The 19,183-nt window shown below is 41.3% G+C and overlaps 1 protein-coding gene across 2 annotated transcripts in view; it reads left to right on the top strand.

Annotated features, from left to right (window-relative positions):
• The window catches only part of LOC142463092 (uncharacterized), a 291,163-nt gene that overhangs the window by 28,718 nt on the left and 243,262 nt on the right, over positions 1-19,183 (top strand). For both annotated transcript variants that reach the window (XR_012787370.1, XM_075565366.1), the window contains exons 3-8: positions 8,254-8,414; positions 9,791-9,855; positions 10,606-10,774; positions 11,772-11,909; positions 12,976-13,156; positions 15,121-15,248. Coding sequence is in view for 1 of the 2 variants with exons in the window: in XM_075565366.1 (XP_075421481.1) it covers positions 8,254-8,414; positions 9,791-9,855; positions 10,606-10,774; positions 11,772-11,909; positions 12,976-13,156; positions 15,121-15,248 (842 nt within the window). In the remaining variant the exon portion in view is untranslated. The remainder of the gene's footprint in view (positions 1-8,253; positions 8,415-9,790; positions 9,856-10,605; positions 10,775-11,771; positions 11,910-12,975; positions 13,157-15,120; positions 15,249-19,183) is intronic.

Raw genomic sequence — 19,183 nt, 5'->3', positions numbered from 1 at the left:
CCTCCCTCCCCCCCCCCCCAATTTCTACCAGATCGCGGCATGGAGGCAGTGGCGGCGGGGGGAGGGAGGCAGCGCGTCATAGTCAGCTGGAGCCGGCTCGGAGGGGAGCGCTGCAGCGATGCCTCTTCTGATGGTGCTGCGCACTCAACCCCCCCCCTTCCCGTTACCGGAGCAGGAGCCGTTCCACTCGCTATGGAGTGACAAAGCCCGCCTTATTTTGCGTGACGTCACAGCCGAGCCGGAGTTCCATTGGCTGTCCCCATGATGATGAGTGCTGCCCCCGGGTGAGGTGAGGACGCTTCTGAGGGCGTTATTCAGTCAGCGGGACACAGGGAAGGGGTAGCAGGGAGGGAGGAGAGATGCTGAGCAGCGGCTCACTGAGTCCACTTGGCCCACACCCGTGACCCGCTACACCTTTCACTCAAAAGCACCGGAAGCTCTGCGGCAGCCATCTTGCTACACCCATGGCAACGGACGTGTGGGGGTAACGGCGGCCGTTAGGAGCTATCGCCGCCGCCGCATGTCACAGCGGGTGTGTGGGGGAAGCGGCGGCCGTTAGGAGCGGCGCCGGCGGCTGTCGCCGCCGCCGCATGTCACAGCAGGCGTGGGGGGGAGGGGGAGGGGGAGCCGTGACGTCACTTCCATTTCACATTTCGCCCCCAACTCTCCCGTTTTACCCTATCAGAATAGGTGCCACTAAAGAAGTTTCACTTCAAAATGGTTAAAAGGCAATTTGTGATTATATCACCACCATCCGGTTCTGTGCTGCGGAATTGCGTCTCTGTGGGCTCCTTCAGGACTGCCAGTAGAAGTCACCGCTAACCGGATTCCTGGGGTGCCGTTTGCCATCAGATTGCCGTCCAAGAACACAGCTCTCCACTCCGAATGGCCGCCGTATAGATCTCACGCTGGATGTGGCCTCGTGCGCGTGCGCAGCATCGTAGTGACGTAATCGCGCTATCAGAGTCCCTGACGCGTTTCGTCACCGCTGGGCGACTTTCTCAAAGGTCTGATAGTGTATGGAATGAAGTCCTGCACATTTATAGCCAGTCCATCGCTTAGCAACCCATAATAGTATAATTGGTTAACCCGTGGTAAGCTGGTAAAGTAGGGCGTAACTAGATGTACTGCACCCTCTTTAAACACATGATTTAAACGACTGACTAAATAAATGGCAGATCATGGAGAGAGTATATATAAAAGTTAACACATATTGTGGGAAGGATCTAAAAAACATTATACACATATATGTAACACACTAAATACTCAAATTCATTGCTGATATTATATAAAATACTTTAAAATGATTCAAATGGATGATCTGAACCAATAGATAAAACGAGAAAGCAAAGTTAAAAATGAAATTAAGTAAATTAACCCCTGTTGTATAATAAAAATTAAATAATAAATATATACAAAAATATTTGAAATAAAATTACACACATAAAAATCACACACAGGGGTGGTAGTACATTGAGATCTAATAATCATATTATAAATAAAAGATAGTAAGAAATAATAATTCCTCATCAGAACACCATGCATATATAGACAAAATTATGTACACATAAATAATTAGCAACCGAAAATTCTATAGATCTACACTACTAAACAAGTAAAAGTTGCACGTACTTATTGCTGGAAAGACAATATATATGTGTATATAGAACATGAGCTAAGAGCAACCTTATGACTCACATGGGCTTATATGCTCCCCAGATACTTGTACATGGATGAATATACTGATGTATATTGACCAATGTGTATCAAATATTTGAACTATTATAAAGTGGGGTGTATATTTCTCTCATATAGATATATAGATAGAAAAAAAAATAGAACATGATGAATCATGTAAATGTATATTCACAGAGATATTGATGTAACTCAAGATGGAAATCTAGTGAACAGGGAGAGGAGAGAGAAAAAGTATCAAGGGCTATAACTAAATGAAAAATGAATTGCAAAATGATAGGGATGAATGATCAAATGAAACTATAATTCTAATTTAAGATTGATTATAAAAAAAATTTGGAATAAAAATGTATACATTAAATATAAATGAAAATGTAATGAATAAATGTAGACAATACTGTCAATCATTTATGTGGAAATGAACCAGGGATGGAGGGGGACAGGATGGGGCTAGGGAGGGAGGGAAGGGGGGGATCGGGATAAATGGGGGAAAGGGATGGTGAGGTAGGGAATGGGGAGAGGGAAGATGGGATGGGGATACACTGCTTACTGATGTGGGAGTGAAGGAAAAAGAGGATTATGGGGAATTGGCAGACACAACTGTTCTCCCTCGATTAGAGCGTAGGAGATCAGACTAGTGTACTAGCATCCAGACACTCACCCCTGGAGGACTCAATGAGTGTCTGGATGCTAGTACACTAGTCTGATCTCCTACGCTCTAATCGAGGGAGAACAGTTGTGTCTGCCAATTCCCCATAATCCTCTTTTTCCTTCACTCCCACATCAGTAAGCAGTGTATCCCCATCCCATCTTCCCTCTCCCCATTCCCTACCTCACCATCCCTTTCCCCCATTTTTCCCGATTCCCCCCTTCCCTCCCTCCCTAGCCCCATCCTGTCCCCCTCCATCCCTGGTTCATTTCCACATAAATGATTGACAGTATTGTCTACATTTATTCATTACATTTTCATTTATATTTAATGTATACATTTTTACTCCAAATTTTTTTTATAATCAATCTTAAATTAGAATTATAGTTTCATTTGATCATTCATCCCTATCATTTTGCAATTCATTTTTCATTTAGTTATAGCCCTTGATACTTTTTCTCTCTCCTCTCCCTGTTCACTAGATTTCCATCTTAAGTTACATCAATATCTCTGTGAATATACATTTACATGATTCATCATGTTCTATTTTTTTTAATCTATATATCTATATGAGAGAAATATACACCCCACTTTATAATAGTTCAAATATTTGATACACATTGGTCAATATACATCAGTATATTCATCCATGTACAAGTATCTGGGGAGCATATAAGCCCATGTGAGTCATAAGGTTGCTCTTAGCTCATGTTCTATATACACATATATATTGTCTTTCCAGCAATAAGTACGTGCAACTTTTACTTGTTTAGTAGTGTAGATCTATTAAATTTTCGGTTGCTAATTATGTATGTGTACATAATTTTGTCTATATATGCATGGTGTTCTGATGAGGAATTATTAGTTCTTACTATCTTTTATTTATAATATGATTATTAGATGTACTACCACCCCTGTGTGTGATTTTTATGTGTGTAATTTTATTTCAAATATTTTTGTATATATTTATTATTTAATGTTTATTATACAACAGGGGTTAATTACTTCATTTCATTTTTAACTTTGCTTTCTCGTTTTATCTATTGGTTCAGATCATCCATTTGAATCATTTTAAAGTATTTTATATAATATCAGCAATGAATTTGAGTATTTAGTGTGTTACATATATGTGTATAATGTTTTTTAGATCCTTCCCACAATGTGTTAACTTTTATATATACTCTCTCCATGATCTGCCATTTATTTAGTCAGTCGTTGAAATCATATGTTTAAAGAGGGTGCAGTACATCTAGTTACGCCCTACTTCACCAGCTTACCACGGGTTAACCAATTATCCTATTATGGGTTGCTAAGCGATGGACTGGCTATAAATGTGCAGGACTTCATTCCATACACTATCAGCCCTTTGAGAAAGTCGCCCAGCGGTGACGAAACGCGGCAGGGACTCTGATTACGACGTTGCGCACACGCACGAGGCCACATCCAGCGTGAGATCTATACGGCGGCCATTCGGAGTGGAGAGCTGTGTTCTTGGACGGCAATCTGACGGCAAACGGCACCCCAGGAATCCGGTGAGCGGTGACTTCTACTGGCAGTCCTGAAGGAGCCCACAGAGACGCAATTCCGCAGCACAGAACCGGATGGTGGTGATATAATCACAAACTGCCTTTTAACCATTTTTATCTTGTGAGTGTGATTCCTCCCCCCCCCCCCTTTCCCTTCCTTTTTTCATAATAAATACACAGTGTTATGCTATGGGGCGTGCGCTCTCTCTCTCTTTTTCTGTTTATATATATATATATATATATATATATAAAAAAAAAAGAAAAACAGGAATGTAACAGATGTGTGAAGAGGTACACTAATGGAGAACAATTTGGGTGAAATTAAAACATGGCTTTATTGAGCCTGTCCCTTTAAACAGCATTTTAAGGCAAAACATAACATAAAGAAACACACACCTACTCCACTTTGGAGACTAAATAGACAGTACATGCCCTAACTATCTGTGACTGGCTGGATAGGCCAGTTCCCAGTCCAAAAACATATAACAAATGATCAGGGAACAATATATATATGAAAGTCTTATCTGACTGTGCTGGTCCAGTGTCTCCGGTTTCTCCAGGCAAACTTCAGATGCAGGCGTTGCAATCCTGCTGCTCCCAGGAAGTCTGTTGTCAGCACACAGCCCTGAGACAATAAATGTTGTCTTTTCAGGCGGCTGCCGCGTCACATGAGCGGTTCTGCCAATCACTGCGAACCAGCTCTGTGATGTCATAGCCACCCCCCCCCCCTCCATACAGTGAAACACTGTGAGTACAGATCGCTTGTGCTACAGCAGCGTGGCAGGTAAGGAGCTCGCACTCTCGCAAGATAGCGGAGTGTATGAGCTCGGCCTTATTTTATATCAGCCCAAGCGGTCAATGGGAGCGTTTTCGGCAGAAATGCCTCATTTACTTAAATGGAAAATTTTGGCTGAAAACAGTCCAATCGGCTATTGCGGTGGATAAAGGATAAGCTCCTTAGTATTGATTTTAGCACACGTTAGTATACATGTATGTGGTAGCATCTAATACAATAAAGCAATAAAAAAATGCTTGGATTTCTGTTATTAAATACAGAAGAAAGTTAGGATCAAATAGAGTCTGAGGTTTAGTAGCAGATAGGAAAATGATATACCGAAGAAAAAGAACCCAGCTTGGAAAGCACTTTTTAAATTATTTTTATTAATTTTTTAATTATTTTTAATTATAATTCATATACTCACCTTATGGTAATTTTAATACTTTTTAAATTCTTTTTAATTATAATTCATATACTCACCCGAGTGCTTTCCAAGCTGGGTTATTTTTCTTCAGTAGATTGTTAGTTTACGTATCTCAGCCAAGCACCGTACCTAGCTCACCACTATATCCTCTACGGAACAAGCTGAGCAGGGCAATCCCCTTCCCTCCCCCTCCCCCCTCTTTCCCATTAGGTATATTTACCAGATAGGAAAATGTTCAGATTAGTTGGGTCAACTGCTTCTTATCTGCCGTCAAATTCTATTTTAATGCAATTCTTTGAAGTTTTATTACCAATTGGGTTGAAGGATTCCATCTCACTCAGATAAAAGAAACGTCCCACTACAGATTCATACAATATCAATGTGTAATGTCTAGGGAGTAATGCAAATCTGTACCCGGTAGCATGTTATCTGATTATCAGTGGCTCACACCCCATGATTTACTTTAAAACTGCAGTTCATGTTGAGAAGAAGCCTCCATTGAAAAGGAGTTATTGTCACAATAATGCTGACCAGCCGCATGGAATGTCTTTAGAGAGTTTTGCCAATCATTACGGCTGCAAAACCACTATATTTTCTACATTTCCTATAACCTCAAACAGCAAAAGATAAAGCTATTCTGCAGCGAAGCATTTCCTGGTTGTTATTACTGCGGATTAGAGGCCTGCAGGGAATTTTTGTGTAATGGAAAAAGATCAACCTTGGTTAGACTGAATTACTGCTGTAACGTAACTATACAATGCCCCCAAATCTGACTTCCAACTCTACTGTTCGGCTCTCCCAGCTGATATACTGTATATCTATATAGTCAGATCTCTTATACTCAGGGCATACACTATTCTCCCAACTAAGGGGGTAATTATATATACTCCGTAGAGGCCAGTTTGGGCCAAAAATGTTTGTTGACTTCAATGGGGATTTACGTCCGAAAACGGCCACTTCAGGAGTACAGTATATACAATTACCCCATAAGAACACAGCAAAGATTTTTTTTTTTTTAAACCCACTTGTGAGCACATTCACGTCTGAGACTGGTCAACAACTCTGCCTCCCCCCCATAGTCACTCCGCATACAATGCTTTCATTGCAGACAGGGATTCTGGGTAATGACATGCAAATGAGCACTCGCAATGTTTAATTTCACCTACTGTATGCTGCTTTATGGTCCCGGAATTGGGGCTATCTTTTTAGGAACCCTAAATGAGATTATATTTGGTGGACCTTCTTCCCTACCTCTTTATCAAACTAAGAATATGGTGTGATCAATAAGTATGAACCCCAGGAATGATCAGGGATGACTATTTAGCCATTTATAAATCCATAAAACTACACCTAGAATCCATGAAACCAGGTTATAGAAGGAAAGAATAAATTAATTAGGAGTTAGGGCACTAAAGTTGTTGGTCCCTTGGTGATTGCTTAATTTGCTAATGTACTTGTACGATCTATAAGTAACGCACTTCTAATTGTGCAGCCAAAGATAGTGTAAGAGCATTTCAAGAGTTTTTCAGAAGAACCGAGCAAAACGTAAAGGCCAAACCAGGAGGTATATCATGTAAGATTGCCGTGGTACAACACTGGAAGGGGATGACTGGGTTTGTATTTAGGTAAAGCTACTTTAGGTCTGGTCACCAAAATATGCATCTGAAAGTTGAAATATATTTCTAGACCACGGCTGAAGTGTATTGATGAAAATGTAGTGTAGTGTCTCTAATGTAAGGGAAATCTAAACCTGTCAAATGATAGATGCCTTTAATAAAGGTTTATACATTATAGGGGTTATTACATTACATTACATTACATTATATACATTAAAGTGACTTAAATGGGAGTTTCTGTCTGTTAGTGCTTGAGTGCCACTAATACATATTAGATCTAAAATCAGAAAGGTAAATCAATTTGCCTGCTTTAACTTTATTTGTTTGAATGCTTACACAACTATATTAAACATTAAAGAAGACCAATACATTGAAAGAAAGGGGGAAAAAAAGACATATAGTATATATAGTATACACATACAGCTATGTAAATACAAAATATTTGATTTCCATTTTAAAAGGAAGTGGAACTGGTGCTTAATAAAAGCAGTTGTACTGATTTCGCAGCAGAATCAGAATGGTATATACTGCAGTATATACTGCAGTAACATCTAGCAGCTTTGCACTTTTATCTGCTAGCAGCTGTCAGCCCCAGAGGAAAAGGGTATGTGCCCGATTCCATTAATATAAAATCCCCATTTGTCTGCACACGGATCAAGAACATATGTGAATTTACAGACATTTTTTTTCCTTATAAACAATAATTGTCACATTTCATAGAAACCAAGAGAGAATATAAAACATCTGGATTTATTGCATAAACATTTTTCTTTTGGTTCCATGATTAATTAACCTCTATCCTGCCAGAGAGAGTTTTCGCAGCTAAAAGGTTATTTTTCTTACAAGATTAAAAGCCCATTATTGCCTGTGTGAAGAGGAATGTAAAGGGCCAATCTAATATACACGATTAAACAATACGTACATGTGGTTGCTGTTATTTTTTAAGACCAAATTATCCAATTTTCTGTCTCTCCAGGGTTAAAAGAAAGTTATGGCGAGTAAAAAAACACACACACACACACACACACACACACACACACACACACACACACACACACACACACACACACACACACACACACACACACACACACACACACACACACTGTTCATTTGCATGTCATTATTACCCAGAATACATGGCTGCAGTGGAAGCACTATATGCTAACACAGCGTTGCGCAAAGTGGGGGGGCGCGAGATTACCGGCGGGGGGCGCAGGGTAAATGAAGTGCCTTCGGAGCTGCAGGGCCTGTGTAAACAATACTTACCTTGATTCAGCCGGCATCTGGAGACGTCATTACGCCCAGAATCAAGGTAAGAAGGAGGAGGGAGGGGGGCGCGCGGAGAGGAGGACATTCGGCAGGGGGCACAGGGAAAAAAGTTTGCTCCCTCCCCTGTAACAGATAATGGGGAAAGACAGGGGTGCAGACCTGACTGAGACATGAGAATGTGCTCACAACGGGATATTTGTATTCACTCCTTTATTGAATAAATATCCATGTATGTGCATTTATTGTATCTAATGGAAACTATATGAACAAAACTAATGACAATTCTTTTCTAGGTACGGGTCCGCTGACTTTCCAAAAGGGACACAGTTATAGCTACAGTTATTCCACTGCCACCAGCACATTTCTACAAGGAAGTTCTTATGAACGGAGCGATGTTACGTTGGAATGCAGCGTTCATATAGAAGTAGTGGGAAGGTGCCATATGATGTTAAAGGTGGGTTCCTTTGTAGAATGTAAGCACTTTGGTGGCATGCATTACTCCTCTTGTACTAGAGATATTAGTGTAATGAACTAGTTATCTCTTTAAGGATGATATTTTAATAATTATAATACTATCATTACATTTTGCTATTGATCAATGACCTACACTATAACAAAATACAGAATGAATAGGAGCTAACCAAGCAATGACAGTGCAGGGTAAAATAAACATAGAATACTGTCGTTCCAAGTAACAGTGAAACGAGTTGGTGGCATTAGACCGTGAAATGCATCAGGTGTAGTGAGTATAGACATTGCTGCCTGGAGCCAGTTTCGATTTGAAATTGAAAAAGTCGAATAATGGAAACCATTAGCCAAAGTCTTCCAGCCGCAGAACTGGTGAAACAATCATGCGAATACAGCATAGCATTTAGCAAAAAAAAGGAATCCCATAAAAGGCGATGGGATTATTTTATTTGCCAAATCTAGTACAATTTGTTTGCCCTGATTTTGTCAGAGTTTTGCAGCCTAGAGACTTTGGTAGGTAGAGCACGATACTTTAGATTTCTAAATGTACCTCCTAATGATAGCACCCTGATATAGGTCGTTTGACAATGAAATGTGCACTCTTTGTACCCAATGAGATTGGTATGGCTCTCAGGGGGGTCTTTTATTATAAGACAAAAAAAAATGTGCTTTTATTGACAGGTGTTCAAAGGTGAGAATATCCAAATGCCTTCTGAATGGTGACTTGGTAGCAATAAGAATATACACAAAAAAGCGCATTGGAGGAGGAGTTAACTTGGATAGTAATAAGGTCAGCGGTGGCCATGTTGTCCTATCCCAGGCCACCAGCAATTTCACTACTTTAACACTGTTGCTGATGGACATATTTATACATTAAACCCTTGGAGTGCCGGATGTCGCCTCCCCTCATGCACTTGGGGTCACCTGACCGCTCCGTCGCTGATGACGGAACGTTAAGAACATAAGCGTTCTGCGCTCCACAGGAGCGAGCAACTGGACCAGGGGTGGTAAACTCCAGTCCTCGAGGGTCATCAACAGGTCAGGTTTTAAGGATATCACTGCTTCAGCACAGGTGGCTCAATCGTTGACTGAGCCACTAATTGGGCCACATGTGCTGAAGCAGGGATATCCTTAAAACCTGACCTGTTGGTGGCCCTTTAGGACTGGAGTTGGCCACTCCTGAACTACATTATGATGTAGCTACGAGCACCTATGTCAAACGGCACACAAAGAGTTAAAGTTGGAAAGGCCTTTGATGCATTACAGGGAGATGTCTGTGTAGCTGTCTCTCTGAGCAGTGTATGCTGTGATTGTGACTACGTATATCAAAATCTGGGCGGATGTTTTGTTTTTGCCTTTCAGCTACAAGATGTGCAATTGAAGGCGACGGTGACATCAGGTTCACGGAAGGAATTTGAAAGCTTAAGGTGCTGAGAAGTAGCTTGTGTTTGATGCAATATATTTCTGAAGAGGATTTGTTGTGTAAAGTTTCAATATCCCATTTCATGCATCATTGTTTCCATGGCCCCCATTCTATAATGTACATTACTGTGGCAATGGAGAAAGCCTGAAAGCAGGGATATAAAACTATAAATCACAAGCTCTCGGAAATCTGTTTTTATGTAGTGAAGACAGATGAATACAGCTAATGTTCCCATTTCAAGAGGCTACCATGTTTGGAAATGGGCTGTTCTCGCCTACAGTAGGTAGGCTTGTTCTTTTTTTGGGTTAAAGGAGCAAGCTACCCTACAGTAACTAGCCACCATTTTTTTTTTTTTTTTTTTTTTACAATATTCAAACTGGAGGGTCTTACATAGCTGAGCTGCACGGTTTGTAGCTCTGGGGATCCTCCGGGTCATGAGATGCTTACTGGTGAAGTTACTGGTATTACTTCCTGGTTTCTTAAAGGGGTTGGCAGCCATTTTGTTACCTCTAGGGGGAGAGTTCAACCCTGTAACATGACGGGTAAGTATCTCGGGAACCTGGTATTCCCACCGGGTTGATAATAGTGGAATTTGGCTTAGGGGGATCCCTGTACTAAATAGGGGTTAAAAAAAAAAACAATTGAGAATGCGGTACTGCCCCTTGTAAGTTAACTTATTGTTTCAGTATCTGGGCAAGAGATATGTAATCAAGAGACGTAAGTATAATGTATAACACAGCTTTCCTGAAAACAGGGGTGTCCTTGAGAAATATCCACTCCAATTTTCCTTTCATGATGGGAAAATTCAAAAGATATGTCCGACAAAACAAGAGCAGATCTGGGCGCTTAATGCAAAGCGAGGGATTCTGAGTGTGCTTCAGACCAACCTCAATACACCATCGTCTGGCAGAACCATTACAGAGGTGAGAGTCTCATTGTACACTGTCTTCTCCTTCTCAGACAATTACCTTCTGCTATGATTTCAATGATAGATTAATTACTCCGCATTATACCTGTCAACAAATCTGTCATATGGAATACCGATGTCTCTACACAGCTGTGTCTATAAGCTCTAGAACAGGGGCGGCCAACTCCAGTCCTCAAAGGCTACCAACAGGCCAGGTTTTAGGGATAGCCCTGCTTCAGCACAGGTGGCTCAATCATTATGACTGAGCCACCTCTGCTGAAGCAGGGATATCACCATTACCTGGCCTGTGGGTATAGCCCTTGAGGACTGGAGTTGGCCACCCCTGATTTAAATAGTCAGAGTTTACTTCTTAAGCAGCTGTAGTATTCACATACATTCAGGTGTCAGCTAGACCTGGCTTAGGTTAAACCATAAAGAGAAGTAAAACTATGAGGGGAATAGGGGCAAAGGATAATGGGTTGGAATAAAATAATGTTTTCCACATGAGAGAATGATCATAGCATGAAAATTAATAGTATCAGATAATAGGCTAATGATGATCTCCACAGTAGCAAACATAAAGACATCTTGCGAAGAGATACCTCCCTTAAAACACTCAGATCTCCCTGATGCATAATGTATTTTACTACTGTTCAGTAAGAGAACTGTAAAATGTAGGGCTTCCTTTCTAATGGATATATGTTATCATGTCAATATTCAAATCAAGATTGTTGGATAGTCCCTTCACAGATGACTAAGAGCTGCTGGCATGCTCACACTTGACTTTACCTGAATAAATCACAGTCTTGAGAATTGGAGACAGAGAGAGTCAGAGAGGCCATGCTTAGAATGAAATGGAGAACCATGACAATTCAGTTTCACATTCCTTTTTCTTCCAGTCTTACTGCTTTCCAACCTGCCCTGTGTCTGTATTTGCTGCTATTATATGCAGTCATCCTCTATGAGAATACAAACGTGCTGTTGACTACTTTTCATTTATATATTGGTTCTAGGTGGATGTTTCAGGAAGATGTCCAACCACATATGAACTAAGAGGAACTTCTGTTTGGAAGAGGAAAGAATTGAACCAGTGTTCTAATAGAGTCTTCAGTTTGACTTCACTACGCTCAGTTGCTCTCCCGGATAAAACAGTAAATATTCTAGTTCTAGTACTGATGATTAACCTAGCTAACCTAATAGCGAAGAATAAATAACCTCTTATAGATGGATTTTTTCACATGTTGCCTGATGTAGTAACAAGAATGGAGGGGGAGTAGGGGGTATGATACCTTTTATTGGACCAACAAGTAATTGATATGTTACAAGCTTTCAAACCGCTCCTGGTCCTTCATCAGGTATCATGTATAGGACCCTGAGAAGTTTGAAAGCTTGTAACATATCAATTACTTGTTGGTCCAATAAAAGGTATCATACCACATACTCCCCCTCCCTCCATGGAAGAAAGGACAATCACGGCTACACACCCTTCTTTGCCATGTTGCCAGATGGAATCATTTTCACAAACTTTTCTCATCTAGTCTTGGACTACCATTGTGAAATAGTCTTTTTATCCATTTTATACTTGACAGGAAATAGTTTTGTTTAACTCTTCGAATTTCCACTGGGCAGATCTTTATTTAAGACTCTCCTTCCATAAAAGCCGACTTTGCCAATGACCAATGGAAATCCATGAACCTCTCATAGAAATGCAAACTACAGATATGACCCTTTCTATGGATTGACATAGCATTACAGCATATCCCAGATTTCCCATAGGATACAATAGTAACCTGCACAATATGTGCAGAGTGGTGCTATTCCAAAGGCACCGTCCAACATCAAGTGAAGGCACCATATGTGATGTCCCATGGAATAGCACCACGAGTAAATATGTCCCATCATGGTGTTATGCCCATTGGGTTTGATCAGTGCTGCTATTTTACAAAATTAAACAACAATATGACTATTGTATTTCTCAAATACATTGTCACCGTTTGCCAGTGTCTCCCAATTATTCAAGGATTTGTAAACAATCAGTAATCCCTTGGGAGTGTTTTGAGCAGAAGACCTCAATGGTTGCTGAATATTGAACCTGAAGAGGATTATGAGATATATCAATTAAAAGCAGTCTTGCCTGTATCTATTTCTGAATATGTTTCATGATCTTACTGTGTTACACTATTATTAGACGTACATTTACTCATCCTTCCTTACCAGCAAATCTTGGATTCTCAACTGGAGTGCCTGCAGACCTTTAAGGCTGGCGTTTTGGCGGAGGCTTCCTGTAATGAATCCCACCTCGTCACACTATTCTCTCGGGAAGGAAGTGGTGCAAAGACCCAAACGCAAACTGTCCTTCACCTGCTGAAAATGGAAGCAAGCACCTCCCACAATAAAGGTCAGCCTGTCCAATATGTGGGGAATCATTGAGCATATAAATGGTCTCAACAACATGAAGAAGTATGTTGTCTCTCCAGCTTGAGTGTAAAGGTCAACTCTTCCATGAGGGCCAAATTACTTAGTTATTTGAAGGATTTAAATTTGTTAGACCATGTTCATTTTTCTTTTTAAAGCAGCCATCCCATATAAAGCAGCGATCCCATATAAAGCAGCCATCCCATATAAAGCAGCCATCCCATATAAAGCTGCCATCCCATATAAAGCAGCCATCCCATATAAAGCAGCCATCCCATATAAAGCAGCCATCCCATATAAAGCAGCCATCCCATATAAAGCAGCCATCCCATATAAAGCAGCCATCCCATATAAAGCAGCCATACCATATAAAGCAGCCATACCATATAAAGCAGCCATCCCATATAAAGCAGCCATCCCATATAAAGCAGCCATCCCATATAAAGCAGCCTTCCCATATAAAGCAGCCTTCCCATATAAAGCAGCCATCCCATATAAAGCAGCCATCCCATATAAAGCAGCCATCCCATATAAAGCAGCCATCCCATATAAAGCAGCCATCCCATATAAAGCAGCCATCCCATATAAAGCAGCCATCCCATATAAAGCAGCCATCCCATATAAAGCAGCCATCCCATATAAAGCACCCATCCCATATAAAGCAGCCATACCATATAAAGCAGCCATACCATATAAAGCAGCCATACCATATAAAGCAGCCATCCCATATAAAGCAGCCATCCCATATAAAGCAGCCATCCCATATAAAGCAGCAGTCCCCCTGCTTGATGTTTCTATTTAGCATTAACTTGAACTAGGGAAGTCCTGCAGAAGGACACCATGCTAGTCTTATCACTGGGAAAACTCTGCTTAATCTGGCCTGAAATCTGCCATCAACTTGAGGAAATCCAAATGTTCCACTTCATGCTTGCGAATCAGTGAGTGAGGGGAACGTTGCTGGGAACTTTGCTGGTAATTGGTTGTTGGGCACCATTTTTTATTGTTGTTGCTTTGTATCTTTGTGGGTCCATAGCAACTGAACTGGGGGCCTCTCTGTGGGAAGACTGACATGTCCCTGGTTTAGATGAAATGCAGGTGAATTGCTGCTTTAATGCTGCAGTCCAAGCAATATCTTACATGTGTTTTTTTTTTTTTTAATTAATCAGTTCTGTACTATGAGAAAATACTTGTTGCATTTAAAAAAATAAGAAAAACTATTTTAAAGACATTTTTAATGTATTGTAATGTAACAAGCATTGTTCCTATAGTAACCATTTACAAAGCAACACCCCCTTCCCCTTCTGAAATAGCATCACCTTTTTGAGCCCTGCCCTAACTAGCAGTGAACCAATTGAATCTAGTGCTGGTCTGGTCACATGATCTTCCTCACAGAACTTTGTCTGTCAGTGCAGCAGAAGAGGACCCAAGATGCATTTAGTGAACCCCCAGCCGAATCTTCAGCGATCGATTACAGGAGAACGGTTCGATCGGCAACTTAGCTAATCGCTTGTCAGTGTGCAGATTGTATTGATGCACATATTGAATAAAAATGTTTTTTATTTTTTATTTTTTTTAAACGACAGCTTGAACTGGAGCTTTAAAGACCTATTTCTGAAGCTCTGGATAGTTGTTCCTTTCAGCGCAACTTTTCTATTCTGTCTATTAGCGCCTGTGTCACATTAAAGAAACGTATAATGTGAGACTGGTTTATACCACCTGAAACCTAACACATTATTTCTACGGCGTATGAGGAAAACGACTGGAACAGACACACTACTTCATCAATGGCATTATCAAATGATCTTGGTGTGAATGGTCCTAAGCACTCCTTTACCTTCATAACACCACTCTCCAAAATGGCTCCCTTTGTAAACACACACACTTTTATAATGTGTCCTGTTATTTCTCAGGGCATCATGTTGAGAATGTTTGTTTCTCTATCTGCAGAGAGCTTGGGGAATGTGTATGTGACCGATCTACTTTATGAAAAGGAACTGACTTTGGTGAATTTGAAAGGAGAGGAAGTGGCTGAAACTGTTAGAAATCTCTGCCTGGCCCAAAACAGGAACTTTGAGGTACCGTCGTACAAGTTATTTGAAACAATACTCCAGATGCAGGTCATGCATTGATTTGTCGTATCCAATCGAAACTCTTACCTTCCTAATGCTTCTCCAGCTCAGGAGAAGGAGATTCAATGTATATTAAATACACACTGTAGACTCAGAATCCAAGATATATACTGGTTTTCATGTGATTATGGAGCTTTTCTGGCCAGTGACACATGCATTACAGAGCTCTCTGGCAGTAAAGGCATTAAAGATTATACTACAGTTCCAAAGTGCGGGGAAACGGCCTCAGGTGAGGAGAATCCGGCTTGTGCAGCCAACACAACACAGACAAACAATTTCTTCACAGTGCCGGTCTCCTCTAGGACAGAGATACAAAGCAGAGCTCCACCCACACGTTCATAATGAGGCTCTCCATTTAATGTGACAGCCAAGAACAGTGGGAAGAGGTGATGAAAAGTCCACATGGGACCTGATACGCTGGCTTCCCACTGTTCTTGGCTGTCACATTAAATGGAGAGCCTCATTATGAACGTGTGAGTAGAGCTCTGCTTTGTATCTGTGTCTTAGAGGAGACCAGCACTTTGCAGAAACTGTTTATTAAAGATTATAGACCATATTTACGAAACAATCTTCTGCCGCAAGACACCCAACGCTGAAAGGCGCCTTAAAACCCATTAAAGTCGTCAGGCTGTAAAGTGTCTTATGGCAGGAGACTGCTTAGTAAATATGGGCCTCTCTTTTACTACCAGTGTTGCTGTACCTACAGTATCAATGCTTTTATATGGGCGCATAGAAAAAAGTACCAAATGGTGATGGGAACAATTGATAAATAAATAACTTTGGGCTAGTAATAAACAAGCATAGTACTGCCGTTCTCCTATTTTATAGGGACACACACACAATGTTAACCAGCTCCGGTGGGGCCATGTTTTGACTTTTCATCACCTTGATAAAGAGCTTCGCTCGAAACGCGTAGGTGGGGGTCTGTTTGCCCCATTATGTTGCTTTTTATATAGATCCAATAAATTGATACATTTTGTCTGTGGGTACGCACTCTATTTGACTTGGCTTGACTTCATCTCTCTGCTTGGAAGTAGTGCTTTGTTTTCTTAGTGTCCTCCATAGATCATTTTGTAGTCATATGTTTATGAGCACTGTAGGCAAAACAGCTACCTCCCCTCTGATCTCCTTGTATACATTCACTACTGGATATTTATATGGGATTTTAGGAAAAATTCATTAGGGGGCCTGAAGACGACAATAAAATGTTTCTTGTTGGAATGCATTTAAGAGCTATAAACGCTGGAAGTATTTGCCTGAAGCATACATCAATAAATGTGGTCATGAAGTTCATATATTATATGTTTATGAGTCCAGTGTTATGCACTAAGGATAATAAAGTATACTGACTGCATGAATTTGTACACTAATGGTATTCTAAGCAGAAACATAAGTCCAACAGCCATTCAAGTAAAAGGAAACTTTGTCCTGCTTTAGATCTCTACATCTAAAAACTTATGGTAGCGTTTGTGGGTTGTGTGGTATTCATTAAGTTAACCAGATTCCTCGAACACAGTTTCTGGCCTAATGCTAAACCAACAACCTCATAACTGGAAGCTAGTGTGTGTTTGTGGGAACTTCTCAAGGGCTTGTAAAGCCCCATGAGTTATTGATGTTCGGATGAATGAGGGGAATGTTTATCACAGAAACCTAGAGAATATACTCATTCATAAAATAGTGGTAGCGTGCGTTGGAGATGCCTGCACCATTTTACAAAGATGGCAAGCAATGTTTTATTTATGCATGGTAGTAATCAAATTAAGTGGTTTGATGACAGCATAAGAAACATATAAACAATTATCTTTGGTACCACACATGATATTTAAAAAAAAAAAAACTACAGAAGCATTGAGATCTGATAAGTGGAAAGGGCCACGTATTGTGTTTTGTAAATATTGTATTTTGTATTTTTAATGGAAAAAAGGGAACTTTAATGATTGCTTGTCAGGAGGCAGTCACTTTAGAATTTTCATGTTACTGTAGCGCCGACGAGTATTCTAAAACAAATCTGGGGCAATCACCAACAAGACCCAGGTACATGCTGGGTACATGCTGGGTACATGCTGCAACGTTTCTGTGACATTTCTGCAGACAGACTAATGGCCCATCGGAGTAACATTGGGGGTCCCTTGCAGTCCCATTCAAACTGCTGTTAATCCGATGGGCCATTAGTCTCTGTGGAAATGTCACTGAAATGTTGCAGCATGTACCCAGCATGGACCCGGCATGTACCCAGCATGTACCCGGGTCTTGTTGGTGATAGCCCCAGATTTTCCAAGGCAAGTTTAAGGCAAGTTTTAGCATGCTCGTCGGCGCACCTGTACTTATCACAATTGCTTCTGCTTTTATTGGAGCAGGACAGACCTATCCTCTGGGTGATGAAGGATGCTAGAGAACAGCAAAGACTGGAGATTAATTTAAATGCAAACAATGCTATAAATTATATCACAAATCAAAGTTTGTCGCCTCCTGACTAGAGTTTAAGAGAGTTTGGGGAGCACACGAACTCCTCCGGTTTAAAACAAACAGTCTACGGTTTGGGCTGCTGTGCCTGTGTCTGAGGCGGGAACGATGCGAAACCTTCCCCTTCCATGTTGGGCTCGGAGTAAATACGATGAGGTATTTCCCTCCTTAACCCTTTGGCTGCCCTTGAGACGTAGCTACGACGTCATGGGGTCTGGTACTCCAGGGGTCCTGTGACATAGTGACTGCGTCATCAAGTTCCTGCTCATTTATCAAGGGGTGGTCGCGTTCTAGATGGAAGTGGGATGGAAGGAGGAGGAGTCCCCTCAGTGAGGGAGCGTTCACGTGATTCACATGGTTGCGATGGTTATGGTTACCTCTAAGGGTTAAAAGTATGTGCTTCCTACATGCCCGTCATTTGGTGGGAGGGAAGTGGAAAGTGTGGGTGGTGGGGGTGCTGATTGAGCTAGCCGGCAGGGAATGAGGTAGAGGGGATTTTATACATATATATAAAAACACACGTATTTAATGGAATGAGACCATTGGCCGCGGCCGATTGGCTGCAACCAAAGCCCCGCCGATGGTCCACCGCCACTACAACTCCCCACCGGGCAGGTCGCCGCTGTACAATTCACTGCACTTCGGCCGTTCGGCGCACCTAGTCCAGTTACCGCCTGCTACTCCTAGTCCCATGGCTTCCACTTAGACGGCTTTATGTCCGCAGCCAAAAGATCACAGACCGCTTATTTAACCCCTTGTGCATAGCAATGGACTTCAGGTTACACCAGGAGCAAAACATTTAGAGGCAAAACAAAAAAACACCAGGTGAAGAGACCATCTGAACTCCTGACCCCGTAAGGCACCTACAAACAGAATGTGAATTGCACGATACAGGCATACCCCGCATTAACGTACGCAATGGGACCGGAGCATGTATGTAAAGCGAAAATGTACTTAAAGTGAAGCACACCTTTTCCCCACTTATCGATGCATGTACTGTACTGCAATCGTTATATATGTGCATAACTGATGTAAATAACGCATGTGTAACAGGCTCTATAGTCTCCCCGCTTGTGCACAGCTTCGGTACAGGTAGGGAGCCGGTATTACTGTTCAGGACGTGCTGACAGGCGCATGCGTGAGCTGACGTTTGCCTATTGGGCGATATGTCCTTACTCGCGAGTGTACTTAAAGTGAGTGTCCTTAAACCGGGGTATGCCTGTACACAGGATTGAGTAGTGGCACTTTGAAGTGATGCTTGTGATGTAGGGTATTGGTCTGCTATTATCTTATGCACAATGTGCAAATCCTTCTATCACAAATGATTCTGTAATGAACCCGCTGAGTTGCCAGTGCAGGCCTATAAAACAGCAATGTGGTTTTGCCCGGCAAATGTACAGCTTACTGTATATGTTGCT

The sequence above is a fragment of the Ascaphus truei genome, chromosome 11 (genome assembly GCF_040206685.1).
Source record: "Ascaphus truei isolate aAscTru1 chromosome 11, aAscTru1.hap1, whole genome shotgun sequence".
Taxonomy (NCBI): Eukaryota; Metazoa; Chordata; class Amphibia; order Anura; family Ascaphidae; genus Ascaphus; species Ascaphus truei.
Note: the sequence above shows the minus strand (reverse complement) of the source record. Positions and strands in the feature narration are given on the sequence as shown.